Source organism: Melanostigma gelatinosum (assembly GCF_949748355.1).
Source record: "Melanostigma gelatinosum genome assembly, chromosome: 23".
Lineage (NCBI taxonomy): Eukaryota > Metazoa > Chordata > Actinopteri > Perciformes > Zoarcidae > Melanostigma > Melanostigma gelatinosum.
In genome coordinates, this window is record NC_136656.1 from 320001 (window position 1) to 347915 (window position 27915).

Consider the following 27915-nt stretch of genomic DNA (forward strand, 5'->3'; position numbering starts at 1 on the left):
GGACGGTTAGCCGTCATTAGCTTCACTGCAGTGAGAAGTGCTGTCTCATTCAGCCGCTGCTTTCAGCTTTAAAACTCTCTACGGGACCAGAACCCGGTTCGGTCCGGTCCGTACTCACCCCGGTGCTGACTTCCTGGCTGGTCCAGTCCGGGACCAGTTCGGTTTTAGAAGACATCTGCTGTCCGAAGTACGGCATCATTGTTGCTGCCGCCATCTTGTTTCTCGTCTGTTAGTTGCGTGAGCTGTGACGTCACAGTGAGCGGGTAATTTACGCGTTTGGCGCCGATAGATAATAGATAGAATATATTTCATAGATAATCCTGTGTCATTAAATAACGAGTTGGATTGCAACACGTGTTTCTGTCTCTTCACGATAATTAAAATGTAAATTTATATAAAAGTCCACAAAAAAGCAGTTTTGTTCTGGCATGTAAGCGGACACCTCTTCACCGGGGTCCTGAGCTCGACCGGAAACAGAAAATAAGGTAAACACCGCGGCTGCTTCCTAAAATGTCTCTTAAATCTCTCTTTAAATACTTATTTCAACGCATTTTTTGACTTTTAATGAATTATTAAATATGTTTAACGAACGTGTTTTATTTAACTGATGTTTTTAGTCGTTAGTGTCGGCTCATTTATTGACCGTCCTGTCGTACATCATATGTGTGTTCTCTTCCAGATGACCGTCCATAACTTGTACATATTTGACCGTAACGGCAGCTGTCTGTATTATAATGAGTGGAACCGCAAGAAGCAGGCCGGGATCTCCAAGGATGAGGTGAGACACGGAGAAATACCTGTCTGTCTGCTCACCTGTCTGTCTGCTCACCTGTCTGTCTGCTCACCTGTCTGTCTGTTCACCTGTCTGTCTGCAGGAGTTTAAGCTGATGTACGGGATGCTCTTCTCCATCCGCTCCTTCGTCAGTAAGATGTCTCCTCTGGACATGTATCCTTCACAACAGCTGCCTGTCTGCCTGTCTGTCTCCCTCCCTCCCTGTCTGTCTGTCTGTCTCCCTCCCTCCCTGCCTGTCTCCCTCCCTGCCTGTCTCCCTCCCTCCCTGTCTGTCTGTCCTGTCTGTCTGTCTCCCTCCCTGCCTGTCCGTCTCCCTGCCTGTCTGTCTCCCTCCCTCCCTGTCTGTCTCCCTCCCTGCCTGTCTGTCCGTCTCCCTCCCTGTCTGTCTCCCTCCCTGTCTGTGTGTCTCCCCCCCTGTCTGTCTTCCTCCCTGCCTGTCTGTCTCCCTCCCAGCCTGTCTCCCTGCCTGCCTGTCTGTGGTCCTTAGCAGCCTGTCTGTCCTCAGGAAGGAGGGCTTCCTGTCCTTTCAGACCAGTAAGTACCGTCTTCACTACTACGAGACTCCCAGTGGACTGAGGTTCATCATGAACACGGACCTGTCTGTCCCCAATGCCAGAGAGACACTGCAGCAGATCTACAGCAACGTAAGAGACACACACACACACACACACACAAATCAAAATATTACATGTTTTCTTTGATTTACATATTTCTACTGACTAATAGCTATTAACGACTGACTTACTCTGTCTCTCTGTCTGTCTGTCTCTCTGTCTGTCTCTCAGCTGTATGTGGAGTACATAGTGAAGAACCCTGTCTGTGTGTTGGGACACAGTTTGGACAGCGAGTTGTTCAGCAGTCGACTGGACTCGTTCATCAGAGGACTCCCGTTCTACAGTCCCCGCGCCGCCTGATAGACGAGCACACACACTCACTCACTCAGTGATGTTGTATTTATTGTGAACATTAAGATTAAATGTGTGAACTCGATGCTGCTGTCTTCTGTCTTTATTACAGAGAACATGTCGCCTCCTGCTGGTCGTCTGCAGGTGTTACACTAACGATCAGACCGACGGGAGGTCTCACTCTCTTCTTTATTATACAACCTTTACATGACAGTCATTTAGCTTTTATCCAAAGACTTACAAAAAGTGGATTCAACATATTCAAGAGAACTACTGTCATAAGTGCATCTCCTATAGAGCATAAGAACAGAAACAGACCAGTATGAATACAGTAAGTGGTGAGTGAAGGCTCAGGGTAGTGCTTCTTGAAGAGGTGAGTCTTCAGGGTAGTGCTACTAAATATTACCACTCTGCTGTCAGTCAACAAATAACTCTTACTTTACATATTGTTCGTTGTTGTACAAGCAATTAAAAAAAACGCATATATGTGTTAAGGCTATGACTTTATGAATGTTATATTTCAATAATCTTGAAAAAGAACATTCATTCAAGTATTTATATCACAAAAATATGAACTTAAAAACAGTTGATATGTGAGCTTTTCCTAAATAAACATCAAAAACTACATTTACAGTTAAAATGACAGTATACACGCTTTAGTTTATTTCATATTTCTACAAAAACCTTAAATTTAATCCTTTTGCAATGTGCGTTTACATGCTGGTGCTCAGATTAACGAGCGGTCGACGGGACCCTGAAGGCATCAAAACAAAGGTTCGTGTACCTTCGTGAAACGTCGTGCTCGCTTCCTGATTGGTGCTTCTCGCTTCCTGATTGGTCCGCCAGCTGTCTCCGAGCCCGACCCGCTGCACAGAGTCACCTTGGTCCTGCTCGCTGCAGCTTTAGAGAGCAGGTGGTTCCGTCCGGCTGAGAGGCAGACAGATAGGCAGCGGGAATCTGACCGGGGACTCTTTAAACATGGCGGAAGCAAAGCCGAAGACCTCTCCGAAGGCCATCAAGTTCCTGTTCGGGGGCTTGGCCGGGTAGGTGCTGCTGCTAGCTCACATGCTAAAGTGCTAATGTCAGTTAGCAGTCAGGGGAAGCTAACAGGAGAGCTAACAACTGCTAACAGGAGAGCTAACAACTGCTAACAGGAGAGCTAACAACTGCTAACAGGAGAGCTAACAACTGCTAACAGGAGAGCTAACAACTACTGTCTGTGAACCTTTGACCCGACGTTAGTTAATTGACAGTGACGTTAACTATGATGTCATATCCTCTAATTCAGTAAAAGTACTAATCAAACACTGTGGGAATGCTCCACTTTGAGTTAAAGTCCTGCATTTCAAGTATTACTCAAATATTACATTGTAGTACAGTATAAAGTACGCTATTTACCTGTGAGATGTAGTACAGTATAAAGTACGCTATTTACCTGTGAGATGTAGTACAGTATAAAGTACACTATTTACCTGTGAGATGTAGTACAGTATAAAGTACACTATGTACCTGTGAGATGTAGTACAGTATAAAGTACACTATGTACCTCTGAGATGTAGTACAGTATAAAGTACACTATGTACCTGTGAGATGTAGTACAGTATAAAGTACACTATGTACCTGTGAGATGTAGTACAGTATAAAGTACACTATTTACCTGTGAGCTGTAGTACAGTATAAAGTACACTATGTACCTGTGAGATGTAGTACAGTATAAAGTACACTATGTACCTGTGAGATGTAGTACAGTATAAAGTACACTATTTACCTGTGAGCTGTAGTACAGTATAAAGTACACTATTTACCTGTGAGCTGTAGTACAGTATAAAGTACACTATTTACCTGTGAGATGTAGTACAGTATAAAGTACACTATTTACCTGTGAGATGTAGTACAGTATAAAGTACGCTATGTACCTCTGAGATGTAGTACAGTATAAAGTACGCTATGTACCTGTGAGATGTAGTACAGTATAAAGTACACCATGTACCTGTGAGATGTAGTACAGTATAAAGTACACCATGTACCTCTGAGATGTAGTACAGTATAAAGTACGCTATGTACCTCTGAGATGTAGTACAGTATAAAGTACACTATGTACCTGTGAGATGTAGTACAGTATAAAGTACGCTATGTACCTCTGAGATGTAGTACAGTATAAAGTACACTATGTACCTGTGAGATGTAGTACAGTATAAAGTACGCTATGTACCTCTGAGATGTAGTACAGTATAAAGTACGCTATGTACCTGTGAGATGTAGTACAGTATAAAGTACGCTATGTACCTCTGAGATGTAGTACAGTATAAAGTACGCTAGGTACCTGTGAGATGTAGTACAGTATAAAGTACACCATGTACCTGTGAGATGTAGTACAGTATAAAGTACACCATGTACCTCTGAGATGTAGTACAGTATAAAGTACGCTATGTACCTCTGAGATGTAGTACAGTATAAAGTACACTATGTACCTGTGAGATGTAGTACAGTATAAAGTACACCATGTACCTCTGAGATGTAGTACAGTATAAAGTACGCTATGTACCTCTGAGATGTAGTACAGTATAAAGTACGCTATGTACCTCTGAGATGTAGTACAGTATAAAGTACACTATGTACCTGTGAGATGTAGTACAGTATAAAGTACAACATGTACCTCTGAGATGTAGTACCCGGCGGCTAGCTGTCGGGCGCTAGCTGTCGGGTGCTAGCTGTCGGGCGCTAGCTGTCTGGCGCTAGCTGTCTGGCGCTAGCTGTCTGGCGCTAGCTGTCGGGCGCTAGCTGTCTGGCGCTAGCTGTCGGGCGCTAGCTGTCGGGCGCTAGCTGTCTGGCGCTAGCTGTCTGGCGCTAGCTGTCGGGCGCTAGCTGTCTGGCGCTAGCTGTCGGGCGCTAGCTGTCTGGCGCTAGCTGTCTGGCGCTAGCTGTCTGGCGCTAGCTGTCGGGCGCTAGCTGTCTGGCGCTAGCTGTCGGGCGCTAGCTGTCTGGCGTCAGCTGTCGGGCGCTAGCTGTCTGGCGCTAGCTGTCTGGCGCTAGCTGTCTGGCGCTAGCTGTCTGGCTAACTGACCGGCTAACTGACGACTAACTGATATGTTTTTGATATTAAGATATGAAGACATTTATTTGTTGTAATCTTAGTTTATTGTTTGACTGATTAAAACGTTAAAGAGACTTTAAGTCTAGATTAACCTCCACTGAGTCCACATTACTCCGTTTTTGTTTATAAACTCATGTTTTGCTAGGTTCACACTGAGCGTCCACACATCGCCGGAGGTTTAGAGCACCGTAAACGGAGGAGTTTGAAATCTCCGGGTTGCGTTGTCGTTTGGACGGTCGAAACCGGATAAGTTTGGAAACGATGACGCCCACACCCACGTTCTCTACTTGATTGGTTGTTAGCAGTCATGACGTGTCCTTCCCTGATTCGTCACACGTCTATCACGTGACCGTTACCCGGAAGCTCACAAACAACAGCCTTGATTACCGATCGACTACCAGGTTAACTCAACATGGACGACTGATTACAGGCGCTGCTGACCGTGTTGTCTTTATTACTCTGTCCTATTTTTTAAACGAAGCAACGAATCCACTTCCTGTTTACACCGTCACGCGCATGCCCAGAGCACGCCGACGGTCACGCGACGCTCGCCGACGGTCACGCGACGGTCACGTGATATCTGCTTTCGAAGGTGGCCGCGTGGATGCAGATGAATTCTCAAACGATGCTGAGACGCCGTGTGGATGTCCTCTGAGTCTGTCAACTCAATAATCACATGAATTCATCATCAGCACTAGTTGCTGCGTTCCACTGCAAATTTGAATATTTCCCATAAAAAGAGAAGTTAAAGTATTTATTGTTGTTAGAATACGAGTAACATAATATAATGTATTATAGCGGAGTCATATATAATATAATGTATTATAGCGGAGTCATATATAATATAATGTATTATAGCTGAGTCATATATAATATAATGTATTATAGCGGAGTCAAATATAATATAATGTATTATAGCGGAGTCATATATAATATAATGTATTATAGCTGAGTCATATATAATATAATGTATTATAGCGGAGTCATATATAATATAATGTATTATAGCGTAGTCATATATAATATAATGTGTTATAGCGGAGTCAAATATAATATAATGTATTATAGCGGAGTCATATATAATATAATGTATTATAGCGGAGTCATATATAATATAATGTATTATAGCGGAGTCAAATATAATATAATGTATTATAGCGGAGTCATATATAATATAATGTATTATAGCGGAGTCATATATAATATAATGTATTATAGCGGAGTCAAATATAATATAATGTATTATAGCGGAGTCATATATAATATAATGTATTATAGCGGAGTCAAATATAATATAATGTATTATAGCGGAGTCATATATAATATAATGTATTATAGCGGAGTCAAATATAATATAATGTATTATAGCGGAGTCATATATAATATAATGTATTATAGCGGAGTCATATATAATATAATGTATTATAGCGGAGTCATATATAATATAATGTATTATAGCGGAGTCATATATAATATAATGTATTATAGCGGAGTCATATATAATATAATGTATTATAGCGGAGTCATATATAATATAATGTATTATAGCGGAGTCAAATATAATATAATGTATTATAGCGGAGTCATATATAATATAATGTGTTATAGCGGAGTCATATATAATATAATGTATTATAGCGGAGTCATATATAATATAATGTATTATAGCGGAGTCAAATATAATATAATGTATTATAGCGGAGTCATATATAATATAATGTATTATAGCGGAGTCATATATAATATAATGTATTATAGCGGAGTCATATATAATATAATGTATTATAGCGGAGTCATATATAATATAATGTATTATAGCGGAGTCATATATAATATAATGTATTATAGCGGAGTCATATATAATATAATGTATTATAGCGGAGTCATATATAATATAATGTATTATAGCGTAGTCATATATAATATAATGTATTATAGCGGAGTCATATATAATATAATGTATTATAGCGGAGTCATATATAATATAATGTATTATAGCGGAGTCATATATAATATAATGTATTATAGCGGAGTCATATATAATATAATGTATTATAGCGGAGTCATATATAATATAATGTATTATAGCGGAGTCATATATAATATAATGTATTATAGCGGAGTCAAATATAATATAATGTATTATAGCGGAGTCATATATAATATAATGTATTATAGCGGAGTCATATATAATATAATGTATTATAGCGGAGTCATATATAATATAATGTATTATAGCGGAGTCATATATAATATAATGTGTTATAGCGGAGTCATATATAATATAATGTATTATAGCGGAGTCATATATAATATAATGTGTTATAGCGGAGTCAAATATAATATAATGTATTATAGCGGAGTCATATATAATATAATGTATTATAGCGGAGTCATATGTAATATAATGTATTATAGCGTAGTCATATATAATATAATGTGTTATAGCGGAGTCATATATAATATAATGTATTATAGCGGAGTCATATATAATATAATGTATTATAGCGGAGTCATATATAATATAATGTATTATAGCGGAGTCATATATAATATAATGTATTATAGCGGAGTCATATATAATATAATGTATTATAGCGGAGTCAAATATAATATAATGTATTATAGCGGAGTCAAATATAATATAATGTATTATAGCGGAGTCATATATAATATAATGTATTATAGCGGAGTCATATATAATATAATGTATTATAGCGGAGTCATATATAATATAATGTGTTATAGCGGAGTCAAATATAATATAATGTATTATAGCGGAGTCATATATAATATAATGTATTATAGCGGAGTCATATGTAATATAATGTATTATAGCGTAGTCATATATAATATAATGTATTATAGCGGAGTCATATATAATATAATGTATTATAGCGGAGTCATATATAATATAATGTATTATAGCGGAGTCATATATAATATAATGTATTATAGCGGAGTCATATATAATATAATGTATTATAGCGGAGTCATATATAATATAATGTATTATAGCGTAGTCATATATAATATAATGTATTATAGCGTAGTCATATATAATATAATGTATTATAGCGGAGTCATATATAATATAATGTATTATAGCGTAGTCATATATAATATAATGTATTATAGCGGAGTCATATATAATATAATGTATTATAGCGGAGTCAAATATAATATAATGTATTATAGCGGAGTCATATGTAATATAATGTATTATAGCGTAGTCATATATAATATAATGTGTTATAGCGGAGTCATATATAATATAATGTATTATAGCGGAGTCATATGTAATATAATGTATTATAGCGTAGTCATATATAATATAATGTGTTATAGCGGAGTCATATATAATATAATGTATTATAGCGGAGTCATATATAATATAATGTATTATAGCGGAGTCATATATAATATAATGTGTTATAGCGGAGTCATATATAATATAATGTATTATAGCGGAGTCATATATAATATAATGTATTATAGCGGAGTCATATATAATATAATGTATTATAGCGGAGTCATATATAATATAATGTATTATAGCGGAGTCAAATATAATATAATGTATTATAGCGGAGTCATATATAATATAATGTATTATAGCGGAGTCAAATATAATATAATGTATTATAGCGGAGTCATATATAATATAATGTATTATAGCGGAGTCATATATAATATAATGTATTATAGCGGAGTCATATATAATATAATGTGTTATAGCGGAGTCAAATATAATATAATGTATTATAGCGGAGTCATATATAATATAATGTATTATAGCGGAGTCATATGTAATATAATGTATTATAGCGTAGTCATATATAATATAATGTATTATAGCGGAGTCATATATAATATAATGTATTATAGCGGAGTCATATATAATATAATGTATTATAGCGGAGTCATATATAATATAATGTATTATAGCGGAGTCATATATAATATAATGTATTATAGCGTAGTCATATGTAATATAATGTATTATAGCGGAGTCATATGTAATATAATGTATTATAGCGGAGTCATATATAATATAATGTATTATAGCGTAGTCATATATAATATAATGTATTATAGCGGAGTCATATATAATATAATGTATTATAGCGGAGTCATATATAATATAATGTATTATAGCGTAGTCATATATAATATAATGTATTATAGCGGAGTCAAATATAATATAATGTATTATAGCGGAGTCATATATAATATAATGTATTATAGCGGAGTCATATATAATATAATGTATTATAGCGTAGTCATATATAATATAATGTATTATAGCGGAGTCAAATATAATATAATGTATTATAGCGGAGTCATATATAATATAATGTATTATAGCGGAGTCATATGTAATATAATGTATTATAGCGTAGTCATATATAATATAATGTATTATAGCGGAGTCATATATAATATAATGTGTTATAGCGGAGTCAAATATAATATAATGTATTATAGCGGAGTCATATATAATATAATGTATTATAGCGGAGTCATATGTAATATAATGTATTATAGCGTAGTCATATATAATATAATGTATTATAGCGGAGTCATATATAATATAATGTATTATAGCGGAGTCATATATAATATAATGTATTATAGCGGAGTCATATATAATATAATGTATTATAGCGGAGTCAAATATAATATAATGTATTATAGCGGAGTCATATATAATATAATGTATTATAGCGGAGTCATATATAATATAATGTATTATAGCGTAGTCATATGTAATATAATGTATTATAGCGGAGTCATATGTAATATAATGTATTATAGCGGAGTCATATGTAATATAATGTATTATAGCGGAGTCATATGTAATATAATGTATTATAGCGGAGTCATATATAATATAATGTATTATAGCGGAGTCATATATAATATAATGTATTATAGCGGAGTCATATATAATATAATGTATTATAGCGTAGTCATATATAATATAATGTATTATAGCGGAGTCATATATAATATAATGTATTATAGCGTAGTCATATATAATATAATGTATTATAGCGGAGTCATATATAATATAATGTATTATAGCGGAGTCAAATATAATATAATGTATTATAGCGGAGTCATATATAATATAATGTATTATAGCGGAGTCATATATAATATAATGTATTATAGCGTAGTCATATATAATATAATGTATTATAGCGGAGTCATATATAATATAATGTATTATAGCGGAGTCAAATATAATATAATGTATTATAGCGGAGTCATATATAATATAATGTATTATAGCGGAGTCATATATAATATAATGTATTATAGCGGAGTCAAATATAATATAATGTATTATAGCGGAGTCATATATAATATAATGTATTATAGCGGAGTCATATATAATATAATGTATTATAGCGGAGTCATATATAATATAATGTATTATAGCGGAGTCATATATAATATAATGTATTATAGCGGAGTCATATATAATATAATGTATTATAGCGGAGTCATATATAATATAATGTATTATAGCGGAGTCATATATAATATAATGTATTATAGCGGAGTCATATATAATATAATGTATTATAGCGGAGTCATATATAATATAATGTATTATAGCGTAGTCATATGTAATATAATGTATTATAGCGGAGTCAAATATAATATAATGTATTATAGCGGAGTCATATATAATATAATGTATTATAGCGGAGTCAAATATAATATAATGTGTTATAGCGGAGTCATATATAATATAATGTATTATAGCGGAGTCATATATAATATAATGTATTATAGCGGAGTCATATATAATATAATGTATTATAGCGGAGTCATATATAAGCGGAGTCATATATAGTCTCTCTCTCTCTGTACCTGTCTGTCTCTCTCTCTGTCTCTCTCTCTCTCTCTGTCTACCTGTCTGTCTCTCTGTGTACCTGTCTCTCTCTCTGTCTAACTGTCTGTCTCTCTGTGTACCTGTCTCTCTCTCTCTGTACCTCTCTGTACCCGTCTCTCTGTCTCTCTCTGTCTCTCTCTCTGTCTCTCTCTCTCTCTCTCTCTCTGTCTCTCTCTCTGTCTACCTGTCTGTCTCTCTGTGTACCTGTCTCTCTCTCTGTCTAACTGTCTGTCTCTCTGTGTACCTGTCTCTCTCTCTCTGTACCTCTCTGTACCCGTCTCTCTCTCTCTCTCTCTCTCTCTGTCTCTCTCTCTGTACCTGTCTCTCTCTCTCTGTACCTGTCTGTGTGTCCAGAATGGGTGCGACCGTCTTTGTTCAGCCGTTGGACCTGGTGAAGAACAGGATGCAGCTGAGCGGTCAGGGAACGACGGCTCGAGAGTACAAGACGAGCTTCCACGCACTGTTCTCCATCCTGAAGAACGAGGGAGTGGGAGGCATCTACACCGGGTACCTCTTAATTCACACACTACTTCATCTAGTACTTCATCTGGTACTTCATATAGTACCTCATCTAGTACTTCATCTAGTACTCTATACGCTCTGTTCTCCATCCTGAAGAACGAGGGAGTGGGAGGCATCTACACCGGGTACCTCTTACTTCACACACTACTTCATCTAGTACTTCATCTGGTACTTCATATAGTACCTCATCTAGTACTTCATCTAGTACTCTATACGCGCTGTTCTCCATCCTGAAGAACGAGGGAGTGGGAGGCATCTACACCGGGTACCTCTTACTTCACACACTACTTCATCTAGTACTTCATCTGGTACTTCATATAGTACCTCATCTAGTACTTCATCTAGTACTCTATACGCTCTGTTCTCCATCCTGAAGAACGAGGGAGTGGGAGGCATCTACACCGGGTACCTCTTACTTCACACACTACTTCATCTAGTACTTCATCTGGTACTTCATATAGTACCTCATCTAGTACTTCATCTAGTACTCTATACGCGCTGTTCTCCATCCTGAAGAACGAGGGAGTGGGAGGCATCTACACCGGGTACCTCTTACTTCACACACTACTTCATCTAGTACTTCATCTGGTACTTCATATAGTACCTCATCTAGTACTTCATCTAGTACTCTATACGCTCTGTTCTCCATCCTGAAGAACGAGGGAGTGGGAGGCATCTACACCGGGTACCTCTTACTTCATACACTACTTCATCTAGTACTTCATCTCGTCCTTCGTCTCGTCCTTCGTCTCGTCCTTCGTCTCGTCCTTCGTGCCACACGTTAGATACTACTTTGTCTCGTCCTTCGCCTCGTCCTTCATCTCGTCCTTCGTCTCGTCCTTCGTCTCGTACTTCGTCTCGTCCTTCGTCTCGTCCTTCGTCTCGTCCTCTGTACCACACGTTATATACTACTTCGTCTCGTCCTTCGTCTCGTCCTTCGTCTCGTACTTCATCTCGTACTTCGTCTCGTCCGTCTCGTACTTCGTCTCGTCCTTCGTCTAGTACTTCATCTCGTCCTTCGTCTCGTCCTTCGTCTCGTCCTTCGTCTCGTCCTTCGTCTCGTCCTTCGTCTCGTCTGTCTCGTACTTCGTCTCGTCTGTCTCGTCCTTCGTCTCGTCCTTCGTCTCGTACTTCGTCTCGTCTGTCTCGTCCTTCGTCTCCTCCTTCGTCTAGTACTTCATCTCGTCCTCTGTACCACACGTTATATACTACTTCGTCTCGTCCTTCGTCTCGTCCTTCGTCTCGTACTTCATCTCGTACTTCGTCTCGTCCGTCTCGTACTTCGTCTCGTCCTTCGTCTAGTACTTCATCTCGTCCTTCGTCTCGTCCTTCGTCTCGTCCTTCGTCTCGTCCTTCGTCTCGTCCTTCGTCTCGTCTGTCTCGTACTTCGTCTCGTCTGTCTCGTCCTTCGTCTCGTCCTTCGTCTCGTACTTCGTCTCGTCCTTCGTCTCGTCCTTCGTCTCGTCTGTCTCGTACTTCGTCTCGTCTGTCTCGTCCTTCGTCTCGTACTTCGTCTCGTCCTTCATCTCGTCCTCTGTACCACACGTTATATACTACTTCATCGAGTACTTCGTCTCGTACTCTGTACCACACGTTATATACTACTTCATCTCGTCCTTCGTCTCGTCCTTCGTGCCACACGTTAGATACTACTTTGTCTCGTCCGTCTCGTCCTTCGTCTCGTCCTTCGTCTCGTCCTTCGTCTCGTCCTCTGTACCACACGTTATATACTACTTTGTCTCGTCCGTCTCGTCCTTCGTCTCGTCCTTCGTCTCGTCCTCTGTACCACACGTTATATACTACTTCGTCTCGTCCTTCGTCTCGTCCTTCGTCTCGTACTTCGTCTCGTCCTTCGTCTCGTCCTTCATCTCGTCCTTCGTCTCGTCCTTCGTCTCGTCCTTCATCTCGTCCTCTGTACCACACGTTATATACTACTTCATCTCGTCCTTCGTCTCGTCCTTCGTGCCACACGTTAGATACTACTTTGTCTCGTCCGTCTCGTCCTTCGTCTCGTCCTTCGTCTCGTCCTTCGTCTCGTCCTCTGTACCACACGTTATATACTACTTTGTCTCGTCCGTCTCGTCCTTCGTCTCGTCCTTCGTCTCGTCCTCTGTACCACACGTTATATACTACTTCGTCTCGTCCTTCGTCTCGTCCTTCGTCTCGTCCTTCGTCTCGTACTTCATCTCGTACTTCGTCTCGTCCGTCTCGTACTTCGTCTCATCCTTCGTCTAGTACTTCATCTCGTCCTTCATCTCGTCCTTCGTCTCGTCCTTCATCTCGTCCTCTGTACCACACGTTATATACTACTTCATCGAGTACTTCGTCTCGTCCTTCGTCTCGTCCTTCGTCTCGTCCTTCGTCTCGTCCTTCGTCTCGTCCTTCGTCTCGTCCTTCGTCTCGTCCTTCGTCTCGTCCTTCGTCTCGTCCTTCGTCTCGTACTTCGTCTCGTCCTTCGTCTCGTCCTTCGTCTAGTCCTTCGTCTCATCCTTCGTCTCGTCCTTCGTCTCGTACTTCATCTCGTACTTCGTCTCGTCTGTCTCGTCCTTCGTCTCGTACTTCGTCTCGCCCTTCGTCGAGTACTTCATCTCGTCCTTCATCTCGTCCTTCGTCTCGTCCTTCATCTCGTCCTCTGTACCACACGTTATATACTACTTCAGCGAGTACTTCGTCTCGTCCTTCGTCTCGTCCTTCGTCTCGTCCTTCGTCTCGTCCTTCGTCTCGTCCTTCGTCTCGTCCTTCGTCTCGTCCTTCGTCTCGTCCTTCGTCTCGTACTTCGTCTCGTCCTTCGTCTCGTCCTTCGTCTCGTACTTCGTCTCGTACTTCGTCTCGTCCTTCGTCTCGTCCTTCGTCTCGTCCTTCGTCTCGTCCTTCGTCTCGTCCTTCGTCTCGTCCTTCGTCTCGTCCTTCGTCTCGTACTTCGTCTCGTCCTTCGTCTCGTCCTTCGTCTCGTCCTTCGTCTCGTCCTTCGTCTAGTCCTTCGTCTAGTCCTTCGTCTCATCCTTCGTCTCGTCCTTCGTCTCGTCCTTCATCTCGTACTTCGTCTCGTCTGTCTCGTCCTTCGTCTCGTACTTCGTCTCGCCCTTCGTCGAGTACTTCATCTCGTCCTTCATCTCGTCCTTCGTCTCGTCCTTCATCTCGTCCTCTGTACCACACGTTATATACTACTTCAGCGAGTACTTCGTCTCGTCCTTCGTCTCGTCCTTCGTCTCGTCCTTCGTCTCGTCCTTCGTCTCGTACTTCGTCTCGTCCTTCGTCTCGTCCTTCGTCTCGTACTTCGTCTCGTCCTTCGTCTCGTCCTTCGTCTCGTCCTTCGTCTCGTCCTTCGTCTACTACTTCGTCTCGTCCTTCGTCTCGTCCTTCGTCTCGTCCTTCATCTCGTCCTCTGTACCACACGTTATATACTACTTCGTCTCGTCCTTCGTCTCGTCCTTCGTCTAGTACTTCGTCTCGTCCTTCGTCTCGTCCTTCGTCTCGTCCTTCGTCTCGTCCTTCGTCTCGTCCTTCGTCTCGTCCTTCGTCTCGTCCTTCGTCTAGTACTTCGTCTCGTCCTTCGTCTCGTCCTTCGTCTCGTCCTTCGTCTCGTCCTTCGTCTCGTCCTTCGTCTCGTCCTTCGTCTCGTACTTCGTCTCGTCCTTCGTCTCGTCCTTCATCTCGTCCTCTGTACCACACGTTATATACTACTTCATCGAGTACTTCGTCTCGTACTTCGTCTCGTCCTTCGTCTCGTCCTTCATCTCGTCCTTCGTCTCGTCCTTCGTCTCGTCCTTCGTCTCGTCTGTCTCGTACTTCGTCTCGTCTGTCTCGTCCTTCGTCTCGTCTGTCTCGTCCTTCGTCTCGTCCTTCGTCTCGTCCTTCGTCTCGTCCTTCGTCTCGTCCTTCGTCTCGTCGTCTGTACCACAGGTGATTGATCACATTGATCACATGCTTTTTGTTTCCTCAGTCTCTCAGCTGGTCTGCTGCGTCAGGCGACCTACACGACGACCCGTCTCGGGATCTACACCGTCCTGTTTGAGAAGATGACCGGAGACGACGGACGACCGCCCAACTTCCTCCTCAAGGTACCGGAGCGCTGTCTGTTTTCAGGGCGGAGCCTCCAGCTGCCCTTCCACTGCTTTCACTCTGACTCTGGCTCCTCCTACAGGCTCTGATCGGTATGACGGCCGGAGCGACGGGAGCCTTTGTGGGGACGCCAGCAGAGGTCGCTCTCATCAGGATGACGGCGGATGGACGGTGAGACGGGCTGAGACACACAGACAGACAATCCACCAGGCTGGAGTAAACACCACATCCAGTGTTGATCACATGACGACATGAACCCAGGTCACATGATGATGATGAAGATGATGAAGATGCTCTGTTGTTTTTCACACAACACAACAACTGTTGAACTGAGGAATAACACCATGAAGTTTCATTCTGAGGAATAAACTGTCTCTCGCTCTCTCTCGCTCTCTCTCTCTCTCTCTCTGTCTCTCTCTCTGTCTCTCCCCCTCACTCTCTCTCGCTCTCTCTCTCTCTCTCTCTGTCTCTTTCTCTGTCTCTCCCCCTCACTCTCTCCCTCTCTCTCTGTCTCTTTCTCTGTCTCTCCCCCTCACTCTCTCCCTCTCTCTCGCTCTCTCTGTCTCTCTCTCTGTCTCTCCCCCTCACTCTCTCTCCCTCTCTCTCGCTCTCTCTGTCTCTCTCTCTGTCTCTCCCCCTCACTCTCTCCCTCTCTCTCGCTCTCTCTGTCTCTCTCTCTGTCTCTCCCCCTCACTCTCTCTCGCTCTCTCTCTCTCTCTCTCTGTCTCTTTCTCTGTCTCTCCCCCTCACTCTCTCCCTCTCTCTCTGTCTCTTTCTCTGTCTCTCCCCCTCACTCTCTCCCTCTCTCTCGCTCTCTCTGTCTCTCTCTCTGTCTCTCCCCCTCACTCTCTCTCCCTCTCTCTCGCTCTCTCTGTCTCTCTCTCTGTCTCTCCCCCTCACTCTCTCCCTCTCTCTCGCTCTCTCTGTCTCTCTCTCTGTCTCTCCCCCTCACTCTCTCTCGCTCTCTCTCTCTCTCTCTCTGTCTCTTTCTCTGTCTCTCCCCCTCACTCTCTCCCTCTCTCTCTGTCTCTTTCTCTGTCTCTCCCCCTCACTCTCTCCCTCTCTCTCGCTCTCTCTGTCTCTCTCTCTGTCTCTCCCCCTCACTCTCTCCCTCTCTCTCGCTCTCTCTGTCTCTCTCTCTGTCTCTCCCCCTCACTCTCTCTCTCCCCCTCCCTGTCTGTCCCCCCCCCCCTCCCTGTCTCTCCCTGTCCCCTCCCTGTCTGTCTCCAGTCTCCCTGCAGAGCAGCAGAGAGGTTACAGTAATGTTTTTAACGCTCTGGCAAGAATCACCAGAGAAGAAGGCGTCACCACCATGTGGAGGGTGAGCTCCATCAGACTTTACTCAGACATCAACCTTTTCTTCTGGTCGTACAACAGGTACTCTTCACTCTGTACCACTGTGTATTTGTGTACTTGTGTATTAGGGTTGTATTCCTACGATGGCTCGAGCAGTGGTGGTGAACGCAGCTCAGCTGGCCTCATACTCTCAGGCCAAACAGGCCCTACAGGACTCAGGTACACAGTACACACAGTACACACAGTACACACAGTACACACAGTATACACAGTACTTATACAGGACTCAGGTACACAGTACACACAGTCCAAACAGTACACACAGTACGTATACAGGACTCAGGTACACAGCATACACAATATACACAGTATTTATACATTGTGACAGCCCCCGGGGTGGCAAGGGGGTTTCACGACAACACGGACCAATAAACACAACCAGTCGGTAGATAAATGGTGCAAGTGAGGTTTTTACTGAAGATAGAGAGTGGATAGAGGTAGGATAGACACTCAACAATACACTGTCCGCTTTCCAGAGGGATGGTCGGGGTTCACTTCCACGGTTCGGTGCACAACGGGTATTCCTCATACGGTCCAGGGCGCGGGCAGGAGCAGGGTAGTCGTACAGGCAGGGGTCGGGAGCCGGGCGGGTAGTCAGACGTTCCAGGGTGATCAAGGGGTAAGCCAGTTGTCTCCAATGCGTTTGCTGTGTCTCCGTCTCTTTCCACTCCTACTCTCTCCTAGTTTCCTGTGTCCGGGGCCCTTTTATAGTCCCCTCCTCCTCCTCCGATAGGGTGTGGTCGCTCCCTCGGCTCTCCTCCTCAGGTGTTGCTTGTTTGGGCTGATGGTGGTTTGGCGCTCTTTTCCACTCCCTGACATGGGGCTCCGCCTCCATGTCCGGCAATATCGTCCCTCTACCACTTCTCCTCTGAGGTTGCCCCTCCGGCTGCCACATACCCCCCCCCTTAAATCCGACCTGGGGGGAGGACTGCTCCAGGAACCTAGGGCGTCCCGTCTAGACAGGGCGTCCGCGTTTCCATGAGCGGCCCCGGATCTGTGGACAACAGAGAAAGCATATGGTTGAAGGGATAAAAACCAGCGTGTGACCCGGGCGTTATTGTCTTTTGAACGGGACATCCATACCAGGGGGGCGTGGTCCGTGACCAGGGTAAAGTGTCGTCCCAGCAGATAATATTTCAACTCCCCCAGAGCCCATTTGATGGCCAAACATTCCTTCTCGACCGTGGCGTATCTCGTTTCTCTCGGTAATAATTTTCTGCTTACGTATGTGATCGGGTGCTCCTCTCCATCCCTCAGCTGGGACAGGACGGCACCCACCCCGGTCTCGGAGGCATCTGTCTGTACCACCAATGGTTGCGTAAAGTCCGGGGTCACCAGCACTGGTTCAGAACAGAGTACTTCCTTCAGCTTCTCGAAGGCGTCCTCGGTCTCTGCCGTCCATACGATCCGATCTGGCAGCCGGTTTTTTGTTAGGTCCGTCAGGGGTGCTGCAAGAGCAGAGAACTGGGGAACAAACCGTCGATAGTAGCTAGCTAGCCCAATGAATGCTCGTACCTGTTTCTTTGTGCGGGGGCGGGGCCATTCCCGGATCGCCTCGACTTTCCCTACCTGGGGCTTGACGCAGCCGCGGCCGATGGTGTACCCCAGGTAGTCAGCTTCCCGGAGGCCGAGGCGACATTTCTTGGGGTTGGCTGTCAGCCCCGCCCCTCGCAGAGCTTTCAGGACGGCTTCCAGTCTTTGGAGGTGAGCCCCCCATTCCTCCCCGTGCACGACGATGTCGTCCAGATAGGCTGCCGCGTATTCTCGATGGGGACGTAGTACCTGGTCCATCAGTCTCTGGTACGTGGGGGGGGCTCCGTGGAGACCGAACGGCAGCCTCTTATAGTGGTACAGTCCCATGGGCGTAGTGAAGGCCGTTTTTTCCCTGTCTTCGGGGGCTACTGCCACTTGCCAGTAGCCTTTAGTCAAGTCGAGGGTGGTGATGTATCTGGCCCTCCCGATGCGCTCTATCATCTCGTCCACCCGGGGCATCGGGTAGGCATCGAATTTTGAGATGGCGTTGAGCTGCCTAAAGTCATTGCAGAACCTGACCGAGCCATCGGGTTTCGGAACCAACACTATAGGGCTGCACCACTCGCTCGTCGAGGGTTCGATGATGTCGGCCTCCAGCATACTCTGTACCTCCCTCTCTATCGCCCCCCGGCGGGCTTCGGGGATGCGGTACGGCCTTAGCTTCACCTTCTTCCCGGGCTCGGTGATTATCCGGTGTTGCACCAGTGTGGTGTATCCGGGGTCCGGGGAGAACACGTCCCGGAACCGATCCACCATTTCCCGGACGTCCTGCTTCTGCCGGGGGGTCAACTCTTCTCCCACGGGTACCTCGACTGGCTCCGTTTTTCCTGGGAGGGTAGAGAGAGAGAAACAGAGCATGGCATCCCTACGCACCCATTTCTTGAGCAGGTTCACATGATAAACCTTCGTCGGGTGCCTCCGACCTGGTTGCCGGACTCGGTAGTTTACCGGCCCCAATTTCTCCATTACTTCATACGGCCCCCTCCATCGGGCTAGAAACTTACATTCCGCCGTGGGTACCAGGACCAACACCCGATCCCCTGGGTTAAACACTCGGGGTTGGGTTCCCCGGTTGTACACGCGGGCTTGGGCCGCCTGTGCCTCGGCCATGTGTTCTCGGACGATGGGCCAGAGGGATGCCATCCTCACCCTCATCTCCTCGACGTGGTCCACCATGGTGCGGTAGGGGGAGGGTTGGTGTTCCCAGGCTTCTTTGGCCAGGTCGAGTAGCCCCCGGGGTCGTCGACCGTACAGGAGCTCGAAGGGCGAGAATCCGGTAGATGCCTGGGGCACCTCTCTGATGGAGAACATCAGGAAGGGTAGCAGTTGGTCCCAATTCTTCCCGTCCTGGTCCATGGTTTTTTTCAACATTTTCTTCAGTGTCTGGTTGAATCGTTCTACTAGTCCGTCCGTTTGGGGGTGATACACCGACGTCCTCAGTTGGGTCACCTTCAGCATGCCACACAGATCCTTCATGATCCTAGACATGAACGGGGTTCCTTGGTCGGTGAGAATCTCCTCCGGTATTCCGACCCTGGAAAACAACATCACCAGCTCCCTTGCAATGCCCTTGGTGGCCATAGAGCGTAGGGGGATGGCTTCGGGATACCGGGTGGCGTAATCCACTATCACCAGGATGTACCTGTGTCCCCGGTTGGTCTTGGGTAGGGGCCCCACTAGGTCCATCCCGATCCTGCTGAAGGGGACGGTGATGATCGGCAGGGGCACCAGCGGGTTTCTGTGATGGGGTTGTGGGGCCACTTGTTGACATTCGGGGCAGCTCCGGCAGTAATCCTCCACGGCTTTTTTTATTCCGGGCCAGTGGAACCTGGCCCTCACCCTTTCCAGGGTTTTCTCCACTCCTAGATGGGCACCTAAGATATGGGAGTGGGCTAACTGGAGGACAGAGGGTATGAAAGGACGTGGTACCAGTAACAACCTGAGGGGGGCCCCGTCCTTTATTACTACCTGGTAGAGGAGCCCGTTATAAATGGAGAAATGTGTGGGAGGGAGGTCTCTTACCCCGTCCAGTGGTCGTCCGTCTACGGCGGCCACCTGCCGAAGGGCGTGGGCTAGGTTGGGGTCCTCCAACTGGGCCGTCCCAAACCTCCCTGTGAGGGGCCCGGGTAAGATGGGCTCCTCCGGGTCCTGGGGGAACAGCCCGGCCAGCTCCTCTTCTTCGAGGGAGGGGGTATCTGCCTCCTCGGGGATGGGTGGCGCCTCTCCTTCGGGCTCACTGGGGCTGGAGGGTCCGTCGTTCTCGACGGCTGTGGCATATACGTCCTCGGGGTTGGGTTGGGTGGCCTCCACCAACGCCCGGGCCACGGCACTGGCGACTCCTTCTGATAGGGGATCGGTGGAGATCTCCTCCCCCAGCCCACAGATGGCTTTCTTCTTGGACTTTCGGTGAGGGGTCGTACCTGGTTTCACCACCAGGCTGCGCCACAGCTCCTGGAACACGGGCAGGTCTCGGCCGACCAGCACCTCTACGGGGAGTCCTTCCACTACTCCTGCAGTGCCGACGTATCTACCCCTCGTCGTGTATATTTCGAGGGCGGTGGTGGGGTATTCGCGGGTCTCCCCATGGATGCACGTGACCGCTCGGGTGCCGGTTAGGAGCGGGTACTGAGCAAACGTAGGTCTCACCAAGGTAATCGCGCTCCCGGAATCCACCATCGCGGAGGCGTCGCGGCCGTTTACTTTGACCGGGGTGAGGGGCATGAGGTCCTCGTGAGTGGCCCAGCATCCGGTAATCAGTCCGCATGGGCGACTCCCCTCACTGGCCGTGGGCATGGGTGCGTCCTGGTGGTGAGGACATTCCCAGGCGATGTGCCCGATCTCGCCGCAGTGGTAGCACCTCCTCTCTTCCGGTCCACCCGCCGGCCGACGTCGGGGAAAGCCTGGGGGAAAGGAGGGAGACACATAGGTAGTTTCCTCCGTTCTCATCTTTTCTTTGCGGGTGGACCCCTCCACTTTCGGGTTTCTTCCCCCACGCACTAACGCTTGTGCTGCGTGGTAACCCTCCATGATCTCTACCAGTTCCTCGAGGTTGCGGGGGTTTCTCTGGCCGGCCAATTTTTTTGCCTCATACGGGAGGGATCTGAGGAATTTGTCCATGACGACACGATCGGTGGGCGACACCTCGGTGGGCTCTGCGTGCAGCCAGGCCGTCGTAATCCTCTTGATCTCATGCATCTGGGCTCGCGGAGAAAGGGAGGTGTCATATGTCCATTCATGAAATCGTTGTGCCTTTAGTACCAGCGTGACCCCGCATCGCTGTAACGCTTCCGCTTTCAACACCCGGAAGTCAACTTTTCCAGCGCGCTCTAAGTCCTGATACGTTACTTGCGTTTCGTTGATCAAAAAGGGGGCTATCAACTCAGCCCAGTGCTCTTCTGGCCATTTTTCCCGGAGTGCCGTTGTCTGGAATATCTGAAAAAATATTTCCACATCGTCAGCTGCCGTCTGCTTGAGAAGGAAGCGCGCTGGGTTGGCTTTCTCCACGGTACGTTGCTCCTGTTGTGTCTGTAACATGCCCTTGATGTCGCTTTGCATCGCCTCCGCGCGTTCGGTTTGTACCGCCATATACTGCTCCATGTGTACTTGCTGTTGGTATTGTTGTTGCTGCTGTGCTTGGAGGATTTGCATTTGTACTTGCATGGCTTGTTCGTGGCGTTTTTGGGTTTCCTGGTTGCTAGCGATTAGCCCCGCGAGCAGCTCTTGAAATGGCACCGGGGTGGCCATGCTTACTGGGTTGGTCGGTCTATCGGTCAGTGTTGCCAGAACCGGACTGTGCCCACATTCTCCACCAAATTGTGACAGCCCCCGGGGTGGCAAGGGGGTTTCACGACAACACGGACCAATAAACACAACCAGTCGGTAGATAAATGGTGCAAGTGAGGTTTTTACTGAAGATAGAGAGTGGATAGAGGTAGGATAGACACTCAACAATACACTGTCCGCTTTCCAGAGGGATGGTCGGGGTTCACTTCCACGGTTCGGTGCACAACGGGTATTCCTCATACGGTCCAGGGCGCGGGCAGGAGCAGGGTAGTCGTACAGGCAGGGGTCGGGAGCCGGGCGGGTAGTCAGACGTTCCAGGGTGATCAAGGGGTAAGCCAGTTGTCTCCAATGCGTTTGCTGTGTCTCCGTCTCTTTCCACTCCTACTCTCTCCTAGTTTCCTGTGTCCGGGGCCCTTTTATAGTCCCCTCCTCCTCCTCCGATAGGGTGTGGTCGCTCCCTCGGCTCTCCTCCTCAGGTGTTGCTTGTTTGGGCTGATGGTGGTTTGGCGCTCTTTTCCACTCCCTGACATGGGGCTCCGCCTCCATGTCCGGCAATATCGTCCCTCTACCACTTCTCCTCTGAGGTTGCCCCTCCGGCTGCCACAACATGTACACAATATACACAGTATTTATACATGTACACAATATACACAGTACTTATCCATCTACAGGACTCAGGTACACAATATACACAACATACACAGTATACACAGTATTTATACATGTACAGGACTCAGGTACACAATATACACAGTATACACAATATACACAGTACTTATACAGGACTCAGGTACACAGTACACACAGTATACACAATATACACAGTACTTATACATGTACACAATATACACACTGTACACAGTACTTATACATACACTGGACTCATGTACATATTAAACACAGTAAGTACACACAAAAACATAAACCGGACTCTTAAACATGAACTGTAATGTGTACTTTGTGTGTTTTCAGGGTATTTCGGGGACGATATTCTGTGTCACTTCTGTGCCAGTATGATCAGTGGTCTGGTTACCACGGCAGCATCGATGCCCGTGGACATCGTTAAGACCAGGTGAGACTCTAGACTAATGTTAAGACCAGGTGAGACTCTAGACTAACGTTAAGACCAGGTGAGACTCTAGACTAATGTTAAGACCAGGTGAGACTCTAGACTAACGTCAAGACCAGGTGAGACTCTAGACTAACGTTAAGACCAGGTGAGACTCTAGACTAACGTCAAGACCAGGTGAGACTCTAGACTAACGTCACGACCAGGTGAGACTCTAGACTAACGTTAAGACCAGGTGAGACTCTAGACTAATGTTAAGACCAGGTGAGACTCTAGACTAACGTCAAGACCAGGTGAGACTCTAGACTAACGTCACGACCAGGTGAGACTCTAGACTAACGTCACGACCAGGTGAGACTCTAGACTAACGTCAAGACCAGGTGAGACTCTAGACTAATGTTAAGACCAGGTGAGACTCTAGACTAACGTCAAGACCAGGTGAGACTCCAGACTAACGTTAAGACCAGGTGAGACTCTAGACTAACGTCACGACCAGGTGAGACTCTAGACTAACGTCAAGACCAGGTGAGACTCTAGACTAACGTCAAGACCAGGTGAGACCCTAGACTAACGTTAAGACCAGGTGAGACCCTAGACTAACGTTAAGACCAGGTGAGACTCTAGACTAACGTCACGACCAGGTGAGACTCTAGACTAACGTCAAGACCAGGTGAGACTCCAGACTAACGTCAAGACCAGGTGAGACTCTAGACTAACGTCAAGACCAGGTGAGACTCTAGACTAACGTCACGACCAGGTGAGACTCTAGACTGACGTCAAGACCAGGTGAGACTCTAGACTGACGTCAAGACCAGGTGAGACTCTAGACTGACGTTAAGACCAGGTGAGACTCTAGACTGACGTCAAGACCAGGTGAGACTCTAGACTAACGTCAAGACCAGGTGAGACTCTAGACTGACGTCAAGACCAGGTGAGACTCTAGACTGACGTCAAGACCAGGTGAGACTCTAGACTGACGTTAAGACCAGGTGAGACTCTAGACTGACGTCAAGACCAGGTGAGACTCTAGACTAACGTCAAGACCAGGTGAGACTCTAGACTAACGTCAACACCAGGTGAGACTCTAGACTAACGTCAAGACCAGGTGAGACTCTAGACTAACGTCAAGACCAGGTGAGACTCTAGACTAACGTCAAGACCAGGTGAGACTCTAGACTAACGTCAAGACCAGGTGAGACTCTAGACTAACGTCAAGACCAGGTGAGACTCTAGACTAACGTCAAGACCAGGTGAGACTCTAGACTAACGTCAAGACCAGGTGAGACCCTAGACTAACGTTAAGACCAGGTGAGACCCTAGACTAACGTTAAGACCAGGTGAGACTCTAGACTAACGTCACGACCAGGTGAGACTCTAGACTAACGTCAAGACCAGGTGAGACTCCAGACTAACGTCAAGACCAGGTGAGACTCTAGACTAACGTCAAGACCAGGTGAGACTCTAGACTAACGTCACGACCAGGTGAGACTCTAGACTAACGTCAAGACCAGGTGAGACTCTAGACTAATGTTAAGACCAGGTGAGACTCTAGACTAACGTCAAGACCAGGTGAGACTCTAGACTAACGTTAAGACCAGGTGAGACTCTAGACTAATGTTAAGACCAGGTGAGACTCTAGACTAACGTCAAGACCAGGTGAGACTCTAGACTAACGTCACGACCAGGTGAGACTCTAGACTAACGTCACGACCAGGTGAGACTCTAGACTAACGTCAAGACCAGGTGAGACTCTAGACTAACGTCACGACCAGGTGAGACTCTAGACTAACGTCAAGACCAGGTGAGACTCCAGACTAACGTTAAGACCAGGTGAGACTCTAGACTAACGTCACGACCAGGTGAGACTCTAGACTAACGTCAAGACCAGGTGAGACTCTAGACTAACGTCAAGACCAGGTGAGACCCTAGACTAACGTTAAGACCAGGTGAGACCCTAGACTAACGTTAAGACCAGGTGAGACTCTAGACTAACGTCACGACCAGGTGAGACTCTAGACTAACGTCAAGACCAGGTGAGACTCCAGACTAACGTCAAGACCAGGTGAGACTCTAGACTAACGTCAAGACCAGGTGAGACTCTAGACTAACGTCACGACCAGGTGAGACTCTAGACTAACGTCAAGACCAGGTGAGACTCTAGACTAATGTTAAGACCAGGTGAGACTCTAGACTAACGTCAAGACCAGGTGAGACTCTAGACTAACGTTAAGACCAGGTGAGACTCTAGACTAATGTTAAGACCAGGTGAGACTCTAGACTAACGTCAAGACCAGGTGAGACTCTAGACTAACGTCACGACCAGGTGAGACTCTAGACTAACGTCACGACCAGGTGAGACTCTAGACTAACGTCAAGACCAGGTGAGACTCTAGACTAACGTCACGACCAGGTGAGACTCTAGACTAACGTCAAGACCAGGTGAGACTCCAGACTAACGTTAAGACCAGGTGAGACTCTAGACTAACGTCACGACCAGGTGAGACTCTAGACTAACGTCAAGACCAGGTGAGACTCTAGACTAACGTCACGACCAGGTGAGACTCTAGACTAACGTCAAGACCAGGTGAGACTCCAGACTAACGTTAAGACCAGGTGAGACTCTAGACTAACGTCAAGACCAGGTGAGACTCTAGACTAACGTCACGACCAGGTGAGACTCTAGACTAACGTCAAGACCAGGTGAGACTCTAGACCAGGGGTGTCAAACATACGGCCCGCGGGCCGGACCCGGCCCACCACGTCATTTTATGTGGCCCACGAATCCGCCAGCAAAAAAAAAATAATAATCATTTTTTTTTTTTTTTTTTTACAAAAATTTAAAGTTAGATGTGAAAATAAAAATATCCCCATGGTCGAAATTATGAGATAGAAAGTCGAAGTGATGAGATGGCATGTTGTCTGTGTGCCGACATTAAAACTATCACAACAGGTGGACAGGAGATGCAACAGCCCATAAAGAGGATTTCCAACAAGTTTCTCAACATGCGTACTTCTCTGTACTGAAACGTCATCAGTCTCAGCCAAAGTACTGTTCCAATTCAAAGTTCACATCGAGCCAAGCACGGCCCTAATGCCCGGATGTGGCTCGCTCTGCCCATTTTACCCGGGATGCATCGGAGGTGACTTGTCTGTACTTGGGACAGCCAAATATCCCAGAATGCATTTTGCACCAGCAACAGGAAACAATGGCGGAGGAGAAATCACACAACTGGAAGTACGTGTTGTGGAAGTCACAGATATCCCGGGAAACTAAACTAACTATGTTAGGAGTACCGTAGTTACATTTACACTGTCTTACATTTACAACCGGCCCTTTGAGGGCGACCGTGATGCTGATGTGGCCCCAGAGTGAAAATGAGTTTGACACCCCTGCTCTAGACTAACGTCACGACCAGGTGAGACTCTAGACTAACGTCAAGACCAGGTGAGACTCCAGACTAACGTTAAGACCAGGTGAGACTCTAGACTAACGTCAAGACCAGGTGAGACTCTAGACTAACGTCAAGACCAGGTGAGACTCCAGACTAACGTTAAGACCAGGTGAGACTCTAGACTAACGTCAAGACCAGGTGAGACTCTAGACTAACGTCAAGACCAGGTGAGACTCTAGACTAACGTCAAGACCAGGTGAGACTCTAGACTGACGTCAAGACCAGGTGAGACTCTAGACTGACGTCAAGACCAGGTGAGACTCTAGACTGACGTTAAGACCAGGTGAGACTCTAGACTGACGTCAAGACCAGGTGAGACTCTAGACTAACGTCAAGACCAGGTGAGACTCTAGACTAACGTCAACACCAGGTGAGACTCTAGACTAACGTCAAGACCAGGTGAGACTCTAGACTAACGTCAAGACCAGGTGAGACTCTAGACTAACGTCAAGACCAGGTGAGACTCTAGACTAACGTCAAGACCAGGTGAGACTCTAGACTAACGTCAAGACCAGGTGAGACCCTAGACTAACGTTAAGACCAGGTGAGACCCTAGACTAACGTTAAGACCAGGTGAGACTCTAGACTAACTTCCTGTTTGTCTCTCAGGATCCAGAACATGAGGATGATCGACGGTAAACCCGAGTATAAAAACGGTTTGGTGAGTCTGCTTAACTTTACTAAAAGGCCCAATCCCAACGAAAACAGTTCATACATGTACACACATGAACTTTATTTTGAAATGAGTTCTGACCCGCTTCCTGTCTCGGTCCATCAGGAGGTCTTGATGCGGGTCGTGAGAAACGAGGGATTCTTCTCTCTGTGGAAAGGGTTCACTCCGTACTACGCCCGCCTCGGTCCCCACACCGTCCTCACCTTCATCTTCCTCGAACAGATGAACCGCTTCTACAAGACCCACTTCCTGCAGGGCTAACACACACACACACACACACACACACACACAGAGGACTGCAGCACAAACCTCATCATGTCTCTGACCTCACAGCTGGAGGATTTAAAGGAACAGTCCCACTGCTGTTTCTTCTGTTCACATGGTGGACTGTTCCTTGAAGCTAAACACACACACATCCTTGTACTTGTCACTGTGTGGGGACTCTCATTTATATCATGCATTGCCTGGCCCGTAACCCATCACAAAGAAAAACCTGACCCGGGTCCCTAAACCAGGTCTGAATCCTCACAAAACAGACCTTCGAGGATTCAGACTGACACTGACTGAAGGTCTGACACTAAAACTGTCCTCACAAAGATGTACACACACACACACACTCCGTGTTTGAAGTTCTTTTTGTAAAGAATGTAGAATAAATGTAGTTCAAGCATCATTGGTGATGTCAATAATAATAAGTCTTATTGTAAATGTGTGAGCCCTTGTAACCATGGTTACAGCCAGAGAAAGAATAAACAGTGAGCCTCA

At 45.6% G+C, this 27915-nt stretch overlaps 3 protein-coding genes across 3 annotated transcripts in view; 2 read left to right on the forward strand and 1 right to left on the reverse strand.

The window, feature by feature from the left end:
* Window positions 1–252, reverse strand: part of psmb6 (proteasome 20S subunit beta 6) — a 3066-nt gene extending 2814 nt beyond the window's left edge. Inside the window, exon 1 of the mRNA XM_079295216.1 lies at window positions 119–252. Coding sequence (XP_079151342.1) covers window positions 119–214 — 96 coding nt within the window. The 5' untranslated portion in view covers window positions 215–252. The remainder of the gene's footprint in view (window positions 1–118) is intronic.
* A 187-nt stretch (window positions 253–439) lies between these two features.
* trappc1 (trafficking protein particle complex subunit 1) lies at window positions 440–1783 on the forward strand. The gene is made up of 5 exons (XM_079295217.1): window positions 440–485; window positions 680–778; window positions 876–946; window positions 1299–1437; window positions 1579–1783. Exons 2-5 carry the CDS (start codon window positions 680–682, stop codon window positions 1705–1707), a joined length of 438 nt encoding a protein of 145 aa, XP_079151343.1. The 5' UTR covers window positions 440–485; the 3' UTR covers window positions 1708–1783.
* Window positions 1784–2547: 764 nt separating this feature from the next.
* slc25a11 (solute carrier family 25 member 11) lies at window positions 2548–27915 on the forward strand. The gene is made up of 9 exons (XM_079295271.1): window positions 2548–2741; window positions 11055–11207; window positions 15166–15283; window positions 15367–15455; window positions 16515–16605; window positions 16709–16799; window positions 22929–23028; window positions 27087–27138; window positions 27256–27915. The coding sequence occupies exons 1-9, from the start codon at window positions 2677–2679 to the stop codon at window positions 27409–27411; spliced, it is 915 nt and encodes a 304-aa protein (XP_079151397.1). The 5' UTR covers window positions 2548–2676; the 3' UTR covers window positions 27412–27915.